The sequence below is a fragment of the Anomaloglossus baeobatrachus genome, chromosome 2 (assembly GCF_048569485.1).
Source record: "Anomaloglossus baeobatrachus isolate aAnoBae1 chromosome 2, aAnoBae1.hap1, whole genome shotgun sequence".
Classification (NCBI taxonomy): domain Eukaryota; kingdom Metazoa; phylum Chordata; class Amphibia; order Anura; family Aromobatidae; genus Anomaloglossus; species Anomaloglossus baeobatrachus.
Window position 1 is genome coordinate 649,200,695 of NC_134354.1, and position 17,621 is coordinate 649,218,315.

The 17,621-nt window shown below is 50.0% G+C and overlaps 1 protein-coding gene across 3 annotated transcripts in view; it reads left to right on the plus strand.

Moving 5' to 3' along the window:
- The window catches only part of PAN2 (poly(A) specific ribonuclease subunit PAN2), a 152,239-nt gene that overhangs the window by 82,342 nt on the left and 52,276 nt on the right, over window positions 1-17,621 (plus strand). For all 3 annotated transcript variants that reach the window (XM_075336998.1, XM_075336999.1, XM_075337000.1), the window contains one exon: window positions 7,477-7,622. In XM_075336998.1, the coding sequence (XP_075193113.1) occupies window positions 7,477-7,622 (146 nt within the window). The remainder of the gene's footprint in view (window positions 1-7,476; window positions 7,623-17,621) is intronic.

Below are 17,621 nucleotides of genomic sequence, written 5' to 3' on the forward strand. Positions count from 1 at the left end.
GCTTTCGTTCGTTCCCGCCCCCAGACCTGCCAGTCAGGAGAGGGGCGGGACGCTGGCCAGTGCATCAGCGCTGAGGGCTGGAGTCGTTTTTACATACTCCAGCCCTCACAGTCAGCACAGAGGGGACACTGTTCCCGCACTTTTGTTTGGGAACTCCCACGGACCGCCCCTCTCCACATAAGCCGGCAGCCATTCTTGCTGACACGCTGAGCTGCAGAGGGGAGCCGGGGAGACCCAGACAAGGCATTCTGCAGCCTCTTACCCGCTGTTCAGCGGGCGGTAAGCAGCCCTCAGGGCTCACCCCCTCTTGTGCTCGTAGTATTCTTAGTATTTTGTTGCTACAAATACTTAGTATTACATAGCGCTGGTCGCCCTTTGGCTATAGACTCTCTCACATGCAGAGAGCCAGCAGCATGTCGCCCGTAAAACGCAAGGGTGCCAAGGCACAGACATTATATGCTTCCTGCACCGCATGTGGGACTTTTCTACCGGCAGGCTCCACGGACCCCCATTGTGTGCAGTGCTCGGCCCCTGCGGCGCTTGCACAGTCGGGACCTCTGCTGGACGTGTCCCAGGGTGTACCACCTGTGAATGCTGTCCAGGTGACAGGAACTGAGTTTGCAGCTTTTGCTGACAGAATGTCTCTCACTATGTCACAAATTCTTGACACATTGCGAGCTAGGCCTGTACTTCAGACCACGGACACTGTGCATGTATTGCCCCCTGGTCCCCCTCAGCTCCTAGCTCCGGGACGGGCATCTACACCTCAGGGTGAAGACTCTGACTCGGACGATGGCCCCGGGCAGCCTAAGCGGGCTCGTTATGACGGGCCTTCACATTCATCTCAATGGTCTGGATCCCAGCGGGATGAATCTATGGGTGATGAGGCGGACGTAACTGATCAGGATTCTGATCCTGGGACCGCTCTCAATCTAGATACACCAGATGGTGACGCCATAGTTAATGATCTTATATTTAACATCAATAAGATGTTGAATATTTCCCCACCAGCTCCTCCTGTAGAGGAGTCAGCTTCGCAGCACGAGAGAATCCATTTCAGATACCCTAAGCGTACATTAAGCACTTTTCTGGACCACGCTGACTTCAGAGACGCAATCCAGAAACCCCACGCTTATCCTGAAAGGCGTTTTCCTAAACGACTTAAAGATACACGCTACCCTTTTCCCTCTGAAGTGGTCAAGGGTTGGACCCAGTGTCCAAAAGTGGATCCTCCAATTTCCAGGCTTGCAGCTAGATCCTTGGTTGCTGTTGAAGATGGAGCGGCACTTAAAGATGCCACTGACAGGCAGATGGAGCTCTGGCTGAAATCCATCTATGAAGCGATTGGAGCGTCATTAGCGCCTTCTTTTGCGGCCGTATGGGCACTCCAAGCTATCACGGCCGGGCTTGCGCGAGTCGACTCAGTCACACGTGCATTTGCCCCGCAGGTAGCACCATTGACCTCGCAAATGGCGGCATTCGCGTCGTACGCGATTAATGCTGTTCTGGACGCTACAAGCCGCACGGCAGTGGCGTCAGCCAACTCAGTTGTTTTGCGTAGGGCTCTGTGGTTGAGACATTGGAAAGCAGATTCTCATTCCAAGAAGTGCTTAACCAATTTGCCTTTTTCTCGTGACCGATTGTTTGGAGAGCGTTTGGATGAAATCATCAAACACTCCAAGGGTAAGGACTCTTCCTTACCGCAACACAGACAAAACAAGCCCCAACAGAGGAGGGGTCAGTCTGGTTATCGGTCCTTTCGAGGACAGGGCAGGTCCCAATTCGCCTCGTCAAAAAAGACTCAAAAGGACCAGAGACGTTCAAATTCTTGGAGGTCTCAGTCACGCCCAAAAAGACCAGCCGGAGGAACCGTTGCCAAAACGACGTCCTCCTGACTTGCGGTCTCCGATGCCCACACCCGCGGTCGGTGGGAGGCTGTCCCACTTTGGCGACATTTGGCTAGCAAGCGTCAAGGACCGTTGGGTGAGAGATATTCTATCTCACGGGTACAGGATAGAGTTCAGTTCTCGTCCGCCAACTCGTTTCTTCCGAACTTCTCCACCACCAGACCGAGCCGATGCTCTGTTGCAGGCGGTGGCCGCTCTAAAGGCGGAAGGAGTGGTGACCTCCGTCCCTCTTCAGGAACAGGGTCACGGTTTTTACTCCAATCTGTTTGTGGTCCCAAAAAAGGACGGATCGTATCGTCCCGTCCTGGATCTGAAGTTGCTCAACAGACACGTAAAAGTCAGGAGGTTCCGGATGGAATCCCTACGCTCCGTCATAGCCTCAATGTCTCAGGGAGATTTTCTAGCATCAATAGACATCAAAGATGCGTATCTCCACGTGCCGATTGCACCAGAGCATCAGCGTTTCCTACGTTTCGTCATACACGACGAGCACCTACAGTTCGTAGCGTTACCCTTCGGTCTGGCAACAGCCCCCCGGGTCTTCACCAAAGTCATGGCAGCAGTAGTAGCTGTTCTGCACTCGCAGGGTCACTCGGTCATCCCGTATCTAGACGACCTGCTTATAAAGGCATCCTCTCAAGAAGCATGCCAACACAGTCTGAAGGTGGCGCTAGACACTCTCCAGACTTTCGGGTGGATTATCAACTTTCCAAAGTCTCATCTAACCCCGACCCAATCTCTGACTTATCTTGGCATGGAGTTTCATACTCTATCAGCGATAGTGAGGCTTCCACTGGACAAGCAGTGCTCGCTACGGACTGGAGTGCAATCTCTCCTTCAGAGCCAGTCGCACTCACTGAGGCGCCTCATGCATTTCCTAGGAAAGATGGTAGCAGCAATGGAGGCAGTCCCGTTCGCGCAGTTTCATCTGCGCCCTCTCCAATGGGACATTCTGCGCCAATGGGATGGGAAATCGACGTCCCTCGACAGGACTGTCTCCCTCTCTCAGACTGCCAAGGACTCTCTACGTTGGTGGCTTCTCCCCAACTCATTGTCACAGGGAAAGTCGTTCCTTCCCCCGTCCTGGGCAGTGGTCACGACAGATGCGAGCCTATCAGGGTGGGGAGCGGTGTTTCTCCACCACAGGGCTCAGGGGACGTGGACTCAGGAAGAGTCCACCTTGCAGATCAATGTTCTGGAAATCAGAGCAATCTATCTTGCCCTGCGAGCCTTCCAACAATGGCTGGTAGGCAAGCAGATTCGGATTCAGTCGGACAATTCCACGGCGGTGGCGTACATCAACCACCAAGGGGGAACACGCAGTCGCCAAGCTTTTCAAGAAGTCCAGCGGATTTTGACGTGGGTGGAAAGCAGAGCGTCCACCATATCTGCAGTTCACATCCCAGGCGTGGAAAACTGGGAAGCGGACTTTCTCAGTCGCCAGGGCATGGACGCAGGAGAATGGTCCCTTCACCCGGACGTGTTTCAACAGATCTGTTGCCGCTGGGGGTCGCCGGACGTCGATCTGATGGCGTCACGGCACAACAACAAGGTCCCAGTTTTCATGGCACGGTCTCACGATCACCGAGCGCTGGCGGCAGACGCCTTGGTTCAGGATTGGTCGCAATTCCGACTCCCCTATGTGTTCCCACCTCTAGCATTGTTACCCAGAGTTCTCCGGAAAATCAAGTCCGACTGCCAGCGAGCCATACTCGTCGCTCCAGATTGGCCAAGAAGGTCGTGGTACCCGGATCTGTGGCATCTCACGGTAGGCCAACCGTGGGCACTACCAGACCGTCCAGATCTGCTGTCTCAAGGGCCGTTTTTCCATCTGAATTCTGCGGCCCTGAACCTGACTGTGTGGCCATTGAGTCCTGGATCCTAGCGGCCTCAGGTTTATCTCAGGGAGTTGTTGCCACAATGAGACAGGCTAGAAAATCATCCTCAGCTAAGATCTATCACAGGACGTGGAAGATCTTCTTAGCGTGGTGCTTGGCTCAAGGGTTTTCTCCCTGGCCATTTGCATTGCCAATTTTTCTTTCCTTCCTGCAGTCTGGGTTGGAAAAAGGGTTTGTCCCTTAGCTCGCTTAAGGGTCAAGTCTCCGCGTTATCCGTATTCTTTCAGAAGCGCTTGGCACAGCTTTCTAAAGTACGCACGTTTCTCCAAGGAGTTTGTCATATCGTTCCTCCTTACAGACGGCCATTGGAACCCTGGGATCTGAACAAGGTTCTCCTTGCTCTTCAAAAGCCGCCTTTCGAGCCCTTGAAAGAGGTTCCCCTTTCTCGGCTTTCACAAAAGGTAGTTTTTCTTGTAGCGGTCACATCTCTTCGAAGAGTGTCCGAGCTGGCGGCGTTATCTTGCAAATCTCCCTTCCTGGTGTTTCACCAAGACAAGGTAGTACTGCGTCCAATTCCAGAGTTTTCTCCCAAGGTGGTTTCTTCCTTTCATCTCAATCAGGATATCACTTTGCCATCTTTGTGTCCGCATCCAGTTCACCAATTTGAAAAGGGTTTACATCTGTTGGACCTGGTGAGAGCACTCAGGATTTACATTTCTCGCACGGCGCCTCTACGCCGTTCGGATGCGCTCTTTGTCCTAGTCGCTGGTCAGCATAAGGGATCGCAAGCTTCCAAATCCACCCTGGCGCGGTGGATCAAGGAACCAATTCTTCACACATACCGTTCTGCTGGGCTTCAGATTCCATCTGGACTGAAGGCCCATTCTACCAGAGCCGTTGGTGCGTCCTGGGCGTTGAGGCATCAGGCTACGGCTCAGCAAGTGTGCCAGGCGGCTACCTGGTCGAGTCTGCACACGTTTACCAAACACTATCAAGTGCATACCTATGCTTCGGCAGACGCCAGCCTAGGTAGACGGGTCCTTCAGGCGGCGGTGGCCCACCTGTAGGAAGAGGCTGTATGACAGCCCGTTCATGTGGTATCTTTTTACCCACCCAGGGACTGCTTTTGGACGTCCCACTGTCTGGGTCTCCCAATTAGGAGCGAAAAAGAAGAAGGGAATTTTGTTTACTTACCGTAAATTCCTTTTCTTCTAGCTCCAATTGGGAGACCCAGCACCCGCCCTATCTGTTTTTAGGGTTTCGTTTTTTCGGGTGCACATGTTGTTCACGTTGTTTCTTAAGTTCTCCCATCTAGTTATCGGATTGAATTTGTTTTTGAAACTGTTATTGGCTTTCCTCCTTCTTGCTTTGGTACTAAAACTGAGGAATCCGTACTCCTACGGGAGGGTGTATAGCCAGAAGGGGAGGGGCCTTACACTTTTAAGTGTAGTTCTTTGTGCGGCCTCCAGAGGCAGTAGCTATACACCCACTGTCTGGGTCTCCCAATTGGAGCTAGAAGAAAAGGAATTTACGGTAAGTAAACAAAATTCCCTTCTTTGTCCACACCCAGTCCATAGGGTCGAAAGGGTTCTATATTCGCTAGACCTTGTGAGGGCTGTCAGATATTACGTACCCAGGACAGTCCCTTTAGGAACATGGACTCCTTGTTCGTCATTCTTGAAAGGCCTAAGGAAGGAGAGGCAGCTTCATAGGCAACGCTGGCTCGCTGGATTCGCTCTGCGATCCAGGAGGTCTACCGCTTGCAACTCAAGCCCATTCCTAGTGGGCTGCGGACTCATTCCACGCTAGCAGTTGGCGCCTCTTGGGCCATTAGGCTTCAGTGAAACAGAGGTAAGGCTGCGACCTGGTCTTGCCTACATACGGTTTCAAAGCATTACGGAGTCCATACTCAGGCTTCGGCTGAGGCGAACCTAGGTAGGAAAATTCTGCAAACGATAGTGGAGTACCTCTCAGTAGGCGCTTCTGGCTGTCTGGGACTGGTTCCTAGTCCTTGAGTTGCGTTGTTTGTTTACCCACCAATGGACTGCTTTAGGACGTCCCATGGTCCTGTGTCCCCCAATGAGGCGTCAGAGAAAAACGGATTTTTGTGTGCTCACCGTAAAATCGTTTTCTCAGCCATCATTGGGGGACACAGCACCCTCCCTGTTGTCCTGTTGGGCCTTGGCTTTTTTCTCTCTCAGTACTTTTTTGTTATGAGTATTCACTCACGTTTTTTGTTACTGGTCTTCCTACTGCTTGTGTACTGAAACTGAAGTAGGGGGGCCAGGGGGTATATACTGCAGGGGAGGAGCTAACATCTTTGCATCTACTTAGTGTCCTCGTATGGATAAGCAGCATAACACCCATGGTCCTGTGTCCCCCAGTGATAGCTAAGAGAACTATTTTACGGTGAGTACACAAATCCGTTTTTTGTTTACAGAAAACTTGCATCCAAATCCACTTTGTGGGCACATACCCTGAAAGGTTGCATAAAATATGTATTGAAGAGAACACCATCTTCTGCTTTATATTCAAAACGTTTAAACATTTTTTATAACCATGAACAAAATTGGTACTCCTGTTCAATGTGTGGGGGGAAAAAAAACCCCAATTGTCATATCAGCTAATTAAAATTTGTGCATGGGATTTTTTTTCTTTGGGGGGTACAATTGTTTTGTTCAGGTTTTTATTACTTGGTCGCTTTTTTTTAAATTTGAACCCCTTCACGACCGGCCTTTTTTTAATTTTTTTATTTTTTATTTTTTTACTTGTTCCCCTATGGGGCTATAGCGATCAGCAATCCGATCGCTCAGCACTATCTGCTGATCATCACAGCTACACAGCTGTAAATAGCAGATACGTGCACTTCCTGCTTCCCTGACCTCCGTACAAAGCGAAAGTGAGTGGTTCATGTCTAACACAGGAGTCATCACATGACCCTGTGCTACCATGACAACGACCGGAAGTCACATGAACATGTCACGTGACTTCCGGTATCGGGCTGTAAGTAAAACTTTACCGCGATCGCGTTTTGTAATGGCGCTGTCACATATTGACAGCGCCATTTCAGGAGTTAAACTGCACGAGCAGATAACTATTCTGCTCGTGGCTAGCAGGCACATCTCAGCTGTGAAAATCCGCTGAGATGTGCGCCGATCGCGGCATTCTGCCGGTGGCAGACCGCGGGCAGTAACTTTATGACCACTAGGACGTAATTTTACTGCCCGCGGTCGTTAAGGGGTCAAACCACGTTTGAAAACCATTGTCTGAATTAGTGTTGAGGTGTGGGTGTGTGTGTGTGTGTGTGTGTGTGTGTGTGTGTGTGTGTGTGTGTGTGTGTGTGTGTGTGTGTGTGTGTGTGTGTGTGTGTGTGTGTGTGTGTGTGTGTGTGTGTGTGTATATATGTATATATGTATATGTATATGTATATGTATGTATAATATATAATATAAATTTTTCTTCGTCAGTTCCAAGTGACTTCAGCAACCATTATGGGGGTTTTTTTTGCGTTATGTGAAGGGCACCAACAATTGTCCATGTGTACATGGCTCCAGCCTGAAGCACCAGAGAACCTACCTAGAAATAAAATGATTTCGATTTAGGCAAAGTTCAGATGTGATGCTTGTGTTCAATGCAAAATGGATAACTTATTTTACAATGTTTACAAGAAATTCTTCCCTGTAATTTAATTTTTCATTACATCATACTAACTTGCATATTTTCTATGTCAGTTGCTTTTCATCCTCAGGAGGCTCAGTGATTGGTCAGCTTTTTGGATGTGAAGTGGAAAACTGCAGCATGTGCCGCTGTGGTAAAGAAACCGTGCGGTTATCTACAACTCTGCTTTTTACTTTGTCGTATCCTGACACCATTAATGGTAGGTGATTCTACTCGGACTATGAAAAGCACCATACTACATTAAAGGAGGAAAATCGAGTCATCATGTTGCCCAAGCTATTGGGTCTGTGGGTTCTCTCTTCTTCTTAAATTCTGTGACGTTTAAGAGGAAACCTATCCGGAGACCTATTTGGTTAAGCTGACAAGTAGTCAGAGGCCTCTAGGTGACTTGTTTGCTTTGAGTGTCCGGTACTTGCTATGCAAAAGTCCTGTCACTCCAAGGGAATGGGGTGTGGAGAAGCTGTAAGATCAGCCTCCTGGACTAGTCACTCAAGCTAGCATGGCCCCCAATTAGCTGTTAAATGTAGGTATTCTCTGATGAAATGCTGCAGTGTCTTGGAGTAAATCAAATCTGCCTGTAATATTATTAAATGTTTCTTGGTACTTTAGGTGTTTATGAATTGTCAAGCAATATAAATTTATGGCTGAGACTTGAGAAACTTCAGTCAGCGTGTCTGTCTCCATTTGGCTTAATTAGCATAGAAAGGGCAAAAAAAAAAACATGTTACAGAATGAAGAAAAAAAAAAACTAAACCTTCATGATGGTGACAAGATAAGTTGCATTCTGTGGTGTGAAGATATGTGGAACAATGAATATCGGAATATATAGACCTGCATTACTGCTATGAAAAAACATGTAAAGTGAGCTACTTGGCACACAAAAATGGCCAGTTTTATTGCAGCCCAACAGCTGTAAGGCGACTTCTTGTTGTGTCCCTATCAAACTAATTCCTCTTTGGGTTAAAAACCTACAATTTATGGGCTGACAGGAACCTGCAAATGGAGAATTAAAAAAAGTAATCAAACCATTACATTACAGGGTTATTCCTTCTGATTGTGCACACCTGCTTTTCCCTTTATGAACTGTGGCCACAACCAGTGAGCCCTTCTACACAGTATTTCTGAATACTGTATATAGGAGCCTAGGCCACTCTGTAGAACATTAAAAAAACAAAAAAAAAACTCCCCTGTGGTCCAATGGGTGTCGTTGCTCTCGGTGTGGCCCCTCCATTTTGTGCCATTGTCATCCTCCTGCCTAGCCCCGTGAGCGTGACATCATTCAGAGTCCTCCATTGCAATCCCGCGCATGCGCACTTTGCTCTAACATCAGCTGGGCAGATCAAAGTACTGTAATGCGGAGGCAAGGTCTGAGTGCTTGCGAATATGCACTAAAATACTTTGAGCTTCTGTTGTTTTGACCCCTTTGTAGATGCCCCAGTCTATTCCAGCCAAAACTACTCTCCAAATGTCAAATGTTGATCATTCATCTGAGGTTTCTGACCACAAATAAGGTTTCTAATATACCGTATTTTTGGTTTATACGATGCCCCAGATTATAAGATTCACTCCAAATTTAAAGGAGGGAAAATAGGAAAAAATTTGCAATGTTAAATTGAGGGTCAGTCTTATAATCCTAGTGTGCCTTAATGATTAGCAATAAGCAATCAAAAATTGTTTACCAGGGAGAAGCGGTGGCGGAGCGGCTCAGGAAGGTTACAGGAGGCAGGGTTAGCAATGCTACGGGCTCACAGGAGGGGGGGGGGGGTGTTGTCTCAAGAGGGTCAGTGGACGGAGGGTTGGCGATACTGCTGCTTTGAGGGTGTTGCCACGGCAGGTGCCATTGATCTGTTGGCATGCTGCAGTACAGCGACTCGGGAGGGTCACAGGATGGGGTTTCACTGCGGCGGTGGCCACCTGATCTGACTGCGGACTCAATGTATCGCCCACGTAGACACTATGGAATTTAATAAACGGCTGGAGAGGCCTTTCTGTGCACATGCCACCTCCACAGCCATTTTCATGAAGTCCATTGTGTCAACCGCAGGCGATTCAATAGAGCCTGCAGTCAGGTCAGGTGCCCGCTTCTACTGTGACTGCAGTGACACCCTCAGTATCACCTTCCCTACCTCCTATGACCCCCCCCCCCCCCCTGCTCCAGCACCACGGCCTTGGTATGCCATATCCACATTGTAAGACGCACCCCCAGTTTTAGGGGGAGCGCATCTTACAATGTGGAAAAATACGGTGCGCTGGAGAAATTGCACAACATACTGCTTTTTTCACAAACAGATGATTAACTTCCTGAATATGGTATTGATTGATTACTCGAAGGGGTGCAGTTTTTTTAAATTGGGGTCTTGTTTAAATTTTGTAACAAATGTTGAATTCTCGTCCAAGATACTAACCAAAAAGATATTTGAGGAGTCTTAAGGGTGCTTTACGCGCTGCGACATCGCTAGCAATGTCGTGCGCGATAGCACCCGCCCACATCGCTGTTTCGGCATGGGGGTGATCGCTGCCGTAGCGAACAATATCGCTACGGCAGCGTCACACGCATATACCTGCTTGTTCGGTGTCTCCAGCGACATCGCTAATCAATCCTTTTTAACGGGGCAGTTAGTTCAGCAACACTAAGCAGCTGCCCAATAGCAGAGGGGCGGAGATGAGCGGCCGGAGCATGCCGCCCACCTCCTTCCTTCCGCATTGCCGGTAGACGCAGGCAAGGAGATGTTTGTCGTTCCTGCGGTGTCACACATAGCGATGTGTGATGCCGCAGGAACGACGAACAAGCAGCGTCATGCACAACCAACGATACTATGAAAAGGAGCAACGATTAACGATTTTTTTTTTTTTTTTTTTTTTTTTTTTTTTTACGTTTCTGCGATCGTTTATCATTGCTCCTTTTAGTCACACACGACGATAGTGCTAACTGCGCCGTATGTGCGTCACGAACACACTGACCCCGACGATGTATCGTTGGCGATATCGTGTAAAGTACCCATTATTGAACTAAATAGTTATTAATTACATTTACCATAGGTCTGCATTTTATGCCTGTAAACAACTGTGTGTGTGTGTGTGTGTGTGTGTGTGTGTGTGTGTGTACTAAAGTCGTAAAAAAACATTGTATTTTAATGGTAAATTAATGTCAAGACCATCTGAGTCCATGTGACATGAAGTGTTCCAGCTTGCCACGATAGCGCACATCACAGCTGAGATGTGTGCCTGCCAGGCAGAGCAGAATCATCTGCCTGTGTTGTTTTAACCCCTTAAATGGCACTGTCGATGACAGCGCCATTATAATGGCATCGGTGGTGAACATTTATTCAGCGGCTGATACCGGAAGTCACGTGACGTGATCACGTGACTTCTGGTGGTTGTCATGGTAGCACAGGGTCATGTAGCTCACATGACTGACTTTCGGTTTCACCCGGCCCAGAGCTGCGTGAAACAGGTTAGGAGCATATCTGCTGTTTACAGCTGTGTAGCTGTGATCAGCAGATATGGCAGAGCGATCAGATTGCTGATCCATATAGCCCCCTAGGGGTTTTGTAAAATAAAGTTTTAAACAATAAAATAACCTAAAAGTTCAAATCACCGTCCTTTCGCCCCATTGAAATTAAAGGGTTAAAAATAATTAAAAATATACAGATTTGGTATTGCCGCATTCAAAAATGCCAGATATATCAAAATATAAAATCCATTAATCTAATCGGTAAACTGCGTAGCAGCAAAATTCCAAACACAAATTTTGTTTTTTGGTCGCCACAAATTTTGCGCAAAATGCAACAGGCGATCAAAACGTAGCCTCTGTGCAAAAATGGTACCGTTTAAAAACTGTAGCCTGAGACTCAAATAATAAGCCATCACGAACACTACGGGTCACTGAATATGGTGTAAAACGTGCGCCTCTTTTTTTTTTTTTTTTTTTTTTTTGGACAAACTTCTGGGCTTTTTTTGGGATTTTTTACCCCTTATTTAAAAGTAAACCTTTTACATGTTTGGGGTCTACGAACTCGTACTGACCTCAGGCATCACACCCACACATCGGTTTTACCATATAGTGAACAGTGAATAAAATATCAAAAGTGCGATCGTACTTTTTTTTTTTTTTTTTTGAAATTTTCCCACATTTGGAATTTTTTTTGCTGTTTTCCAGTACACTATGGTAAAACTTATGGTTTCATTTAAAAGTACAGCTTGTTCCGCCAAAAAATGAGCCCTCACATGACCATATTGACTGACTGAAAAAAATAAAAGCTGGGTCTCTCGGAAGAATGGCGAAAAAAAAAACGGAAAGCGAAGTCGGCCGGTCATGAAGGGGTTAAACCTACTCCAGAGGCCTAAAAATCCTGCTAGGGCTTATTTTCAGGGAAGGTCTTAATTTTTGGGGAAACAGTGTACCTAATGTAACACTGGTTTATATTAATGGGAATCTAAGAGCTGGTTCACACCTTCATTACTGGCCACATTGATATGTTGAGAAACCAGGTTTCTCTCGTATACCTGGTGTTGCCAATAGTGCCTGTGAGTGGCGCTATTGCAGTCTGCTCACCCCCTTTGCGTGGCCCCTGGGCTCCATGGCCTCTTTCCGGTGATGTCATATCAACTGAGCCGGCCGCAGTCTTCCTGAGTGACTGGACTGTGGGCGGTGTTTCACCACTCGTCGGAGCAAATGTCTTGTGCCTCTCTGCTGCAAGCCGGAGCGACGATGGGCTGTGACTAGTGGTGAAACTCCGCCCACAGCCCAGTCACTCACATTAAGGCTTTCACACATCCGGCTGTAGCAGTGCGGCACAATCCGGCGCTCTGCTAAAAAAACCTTTTTTTTTTTTTTTTTTTTTTTTTTTTTTGCCCCGGTTTCGTTTTTTCCAGCATTGGCGCAGCATGGGCTTGCGTTCCATCAGTTTTTGCCGCATGCGGCAGATTTAGCCGATGCGGCGGCCGGATGGAACATTCCCTGGCACGTTTTTGCTCCGGCAAAAAAACGCATCACGCCGTGGCGCATTTTTCAATGCATGCCTATGGACGCCGGATGCGGCAAAAAAACGCATCCGGCAGCCGCATGCGGTTTCTTCCACTGTGCATGCTCAGTAGCATGCCGCAACCGGAAAAACGGACGGGCCACATGTAAAAACTTATGCAAAGGATGCGGTGTTTTCGCCGCATCCGTTGCATAGGTTTCACAGCCGGATTGAGCCGAACTGCTCAAACCGAAGGTGTGGAAGTAGCCTAAGCCTGGCTGTAATCGCTCCCTGCCACATTGACATCCTGTTCTGCAGCATATGTATGTAAAGTGCAGGTGATTAGTGCTCACATTGTATACTTTGCTGTGACTGTAACTGCTCTCTACACTGCCCCAATGACTGAAATAAAGTAGCTACAGGGGGTTTCCTTTCTCCCTGTAGCACCTGCTTCTGCTCCAATATGATAGTCAGGCAAGACTTTACATGTAAACACTATATAGAGATTTTGGACATGACAAGATTCCGGTTTTAAGCAGCAGCCTATGATAGTGGCTTACATTTATTTCTTCGGCGCTCTATTGGGAGACCCAGACGATTGGGTGTATAGCACTGCCTCCGGAGGCCACACAAAGCAATTACACTAAAAAGTGTAAGGCCCCTCCCCTTCTGGCTATACACCCCCAGTGGGATCACTGGCTCACCAGTTTTCTGCTTTGTGCGAAGGAGGTCAGACATCCACGCATAGCTCCACTGTTTGTAGTCAGCAGTAGCTGCTGGCTCTATCGGATGGAAGAAAAGAGGGCCCATATAGGGCCCCCAGCATGCTCCCTTCTCACCCGCGGTTGGTGCTTGTAAGGTTGAGGTACCTATTGCTGGTACAGAGGCTGGAGCCCACATGCTGTTTTTCCTTCCACATCCCCTTAGGGCTCTGTGGAAGTGGGATCTTGCCGGCCCCCAAGCCCTGGGGCCGGGCTCCATCCACAGACCCATAGAACCTGCTGGATTGGGAGCGGGAGTGCCGTTCAGGGACAAGGCCCTGCAACTTTCAGGTACTCTGTGTCCCCGGCAGGCACGGACACTCTCAGGGCTTGCTGAGCGTTGTAGTGCGCCGGGGACAGTGGCGCTGTACGCTGGGGGTTAGGTCACTGCAGCTTTGCTGAGTGACGTTGTGTGTTGGGAACTGCTGCGCCGACCGCTCCTGGAGCGGCGGCGCAGCTGCGACTTGTGGTGCGCCGGGGGCTTTGCGCCGACCGCGCTTTTACGGCGGCGGCGCTTCTAACTTTAGCCCCCGGCTTCTGCGGCCTAGCGCCGCTTCGTTCCCGCCCCCACCCTGTCAATCAGGGTAGGGGAGAGACGCTGCTCAATGGCAGCGCCGAGGGCTGGAGCTTTATTTACATGCTCCAGCCCTCTCACTAGGCACAAGGGGAAGCAGACTTCCCGCTCTTCGTCGGTGTACGCCCAGGGCCCGCCCCCCCTCTCCACAAGGACGCCGGCAGCCATTACACATGCGATCTGGCTGGGGAGAGGCAGCAGGCTCTGGGAGACCCAGACTAGAGGGATTTCTGGCGACCACACACCGCTCCTAAGCGGGCGGTAAGCTGCACAGTAGTGCTGGCCCCACTAGTGCCTCAGTGATATATTAGTGTACTTTTTTCTTGGTACCATATATATATATATAGTTGCACTGTAAGGTCGCTTCTTGGCTGGACACCCTGTACTGCTCTGAGGAGGCAGCAACATGTCATCCGCAAAACGCAAGGGTGCCAAGGCACAGGCTGTGTACACTGTTTGTACTGCATGTGGGGCTGATCTACCGGCAGGCTCCAATGATTCACATTGTGTGCAATGTTCAGTCCCAGTGGCACTTCGTCAGCCAGAGCCTATTGTGGTGGTAGCCCAGGCAGAGACGCCTGTGAACCCTGCCCCGGTGACGGGGACAGACTTTGCAGTGTTTGCTGATAAAATGTCTGAGGCTATGACAAAAATCCTGGAGACCTTGCAGGCCAGGCCAGTTCCTCAGACTATGGACACTGCTGTGGCTATGCTCTCTAGTCCCCCTCAGTTGGAACTAATCCGTACTTCAAGGGGGTCTCAAGCATCACAAGCTGAAGTCTCTGACTCAGATGACAGTCCCAGGCAGCCTAAGCGAGCTCGCTGGGAAAGACCCTCGACGTCATCACACTGCTCAGGGTCTCAGCGAGAAGAATCTCTGTGATGAGACTGAGGACGGTGATCAGGATTCTAATCCTGAGGCCCCTCTCAATCTGGATGCCCCTGATGGTGACGCCATGGTTAATGACCTTATATCGGCGATTAATAGACTGTTGGATATTTCTCCCCCAGCTCCTTCAGCAGAGGAGGCAGCTGCACAGCAGGAGAAGTTCCATTTCCTGTATCCCAAGCGTAAATTAAGTGCTTTTTTGGACCACTCTGACTTCAGAGAATCAATCCAGAAGCACGACGCTCATCCAGACAAGCGTTTCTCTAAGCGTTCTAAGGATACCCGTTATCCTTTTCCCGCTGAAGTGGCCAAACGCTGGACCCAGTGCCCAAAGGTGGATCCCCCAATTTCCAAGCTTGCGGCTAGATCCATAGTCGCAGTAGAGGATGGCGCTTCACTTAAAGATGCCAACGACAGACAGATGGACCTTTGGTTGAAATCTGTCTATGAAGCTATCGGCGCGTCGTTTGCTCCAGCATTCGCGGCCGTGTGGGCACTACAAGCTATTTCAGCTGGTTTAGCACAGGTGGATGCTATCATGCATCCAGCAGTGCCACAGGTGGCGTCCCTAACTTCGCAAATGTCTGCGTTTGCGACCTATGCTATCAATGCTGTCCTAGAATCTACGAGCCGTACCTCTATGGCGGCCGCCAATTCTGTGGTTTTGCGCAGAGCCTTATGGTTAAAGGACTGGAAAGCAGATGCTGGTTCCAAAAAAATGCTTAACCAGCTTGCCATTATCTAGAGACAGACTGTTTGGTGAGCCATTGGCTGAAATCATAAAACAGTCCAAGGGTAAGGACTCTTCCTTGCCACAGCCCAGAGCAAGTAAACCTCAACAGAAAAAGTGGCAGTCGAGGTTTCGGTCCTTTCGAGGCTCGGGCAAGCCCCAATTCTCCTCGTCCAAAGGGACTCAGAAAGGGCAAGGGAGCTCAGATTCCTGGCGGGCTCACTCACGCCCCAGGAAAGCAAATGGAGGAACCGCTTCCAAGGCGGCTACCTCATGACTTTCGGCCTCCTCCCTCCGCATCCTCGGTCGGTGGCAGGCTCTCCCGCTTTTGCGACATTTGGCTGTCACAGGTCAAAGACCGGTGGGTAACAGACATTTTGTCTCGCGGGTACAGAATCGAGTTCAGTTCTCGGCCTCCACTTCGGTTCTTCAGAACCTCCCCACACCCCAACCGAGCAGATGCCCTGCTGCAGGCGGTGGACTCTCTAAGAGCAGAAGGAGTCGTGATCCCTGTTCCCCCTCTGGAACGGGGGCGAGGATTTTACTCCAATCTGTTTGTGGTTCCAAAAAAGGACGGCTCCTTCCGTCCTGTTCTGGACCTAAAACTGCTCAACAAGCATGTGAACGCCAGGCGGTTCCGGATGGAATCCCTCCGCTCAGTCATTGCCTCAATGTCCCAAGGAGATTTCCTAGCATCAATAGACATCAAAGATGCTTATCTCCACGTGCCGATTGCTACGGAGCACCAACGCTTTCTGCGCTTCGTGATAGGAGACGAACATCTTCAGTTCGTGGCTCTGCCATTTGGTCTGGCGACAGCCCCCCGGGTGTTCACCAAGATCATGGCAGCAGTGGTAGCAGTCTTGCACTCTCACGGACACTCTGTGATCCCTTACTTGGACGATCTACTGGTCAAGGCACCCTCTCAGGAGGCATGCCAACTCAGCCTGAATTTTGCACTGGAGACTCTCCAGGCGTTCGGGTGGATCATCAACTTCCCAAAGTCAAATCTGTCACCGACCCAATCACTAACGTATCTTGGCATGGAGTTTCATACTCTCTCAGCGATAGTGAAGCTTCCGCTGAGCAAGCAGCGGTCACTACAGACAGGGGTGCAGGCTCTCCTTCAAGGTCAGTCGCACTCCTTAAGACGCCTCATGCACTTCCTCGGGAAGATGGTGGCGGCAATAGAGGCGGTTCCGTTTGCGCAGTTTCATCTGCGTCCACTTCAATGGGACATTCTCCGCCAATGGGACGGGAAGTCGACATCCCTGGACAGGAAAGTCTCCCTTTCCCAGACGGCCAAGGACTCTCTGCAGTGGTGGCTCCTTTCCACCTCATTATCACAGGGAAGATCCTTCCTACCACCGTCCTGGGCGGTGGTCACGACAGACGCGAGTCTGTCAGGGTGGGGAGCAGTGTTTCTCCACCACAGGGCTCAGGGTACGTGGACTCAGCAGGAGTCCAGCCTTCAGATCAATGTTCTGGAAATCAGAGCAGTGTTTCTTGCCCTACTAGCCTTCCAGCAGTGGCTGGAAGGGAAGCAGATCCGAATTCAATCGGACAACTCCACAGCGGTGGCATACATCAATCACCAAGGAGGGACTCGCAGTCGGCAAGCCTTCCAGGAAGTCCGGCGCATTATGATGTGGGTGGAAGCCACGGCCTCCACCATATCCGCAGTTCACATCCCCGGCGTAGAAAACTGGGAAGCAGACTTCCTCAGTCGCCAGGGCATGGACGCAGGGGAATGGTCCCTTCACCCGGACGTGTTTCAGGAAATCTGTCGCCGATGGGGAAGGCCGGACGTCGACCTAATGGCGTCCCGGCACAACAACAAGGTCCCAACATTCATGGCACGGTCTCGCGATCAAAGAGCTCTAGCAGCAGACGCCCTAGTGCAAGATTGGTCGCAGTTCCGGCTCCCTTATGTGTTTCCACCTCTGGCACTTTTGCCCAGAGTGCTACGCAAGATCAGATCCGACTGCAGCCGCGTCATACTCGTCGCTCCAGACTGGCCGAGGAGGGCGTGGTATCCGGATCTGTGGCATCTCACGGTCGGCCAACCGTGGGCACTACCAGACCGACCAGACTTACTGTCCCAAGGGCCGTTTTTCCATCGGAATTCTGCGGCCCTGAACCTGACTGCGTGGCCATTGAGTCCTGGATCCTAGCGTCTTCAGGCTTATCCCAAGGGGTCGTTGCCACCATGAGACAGGCTAGGAAGCCCACGTCTGCTAAGATCTACCACAGAACGTGGAGGATATTCTTATCCTGGTG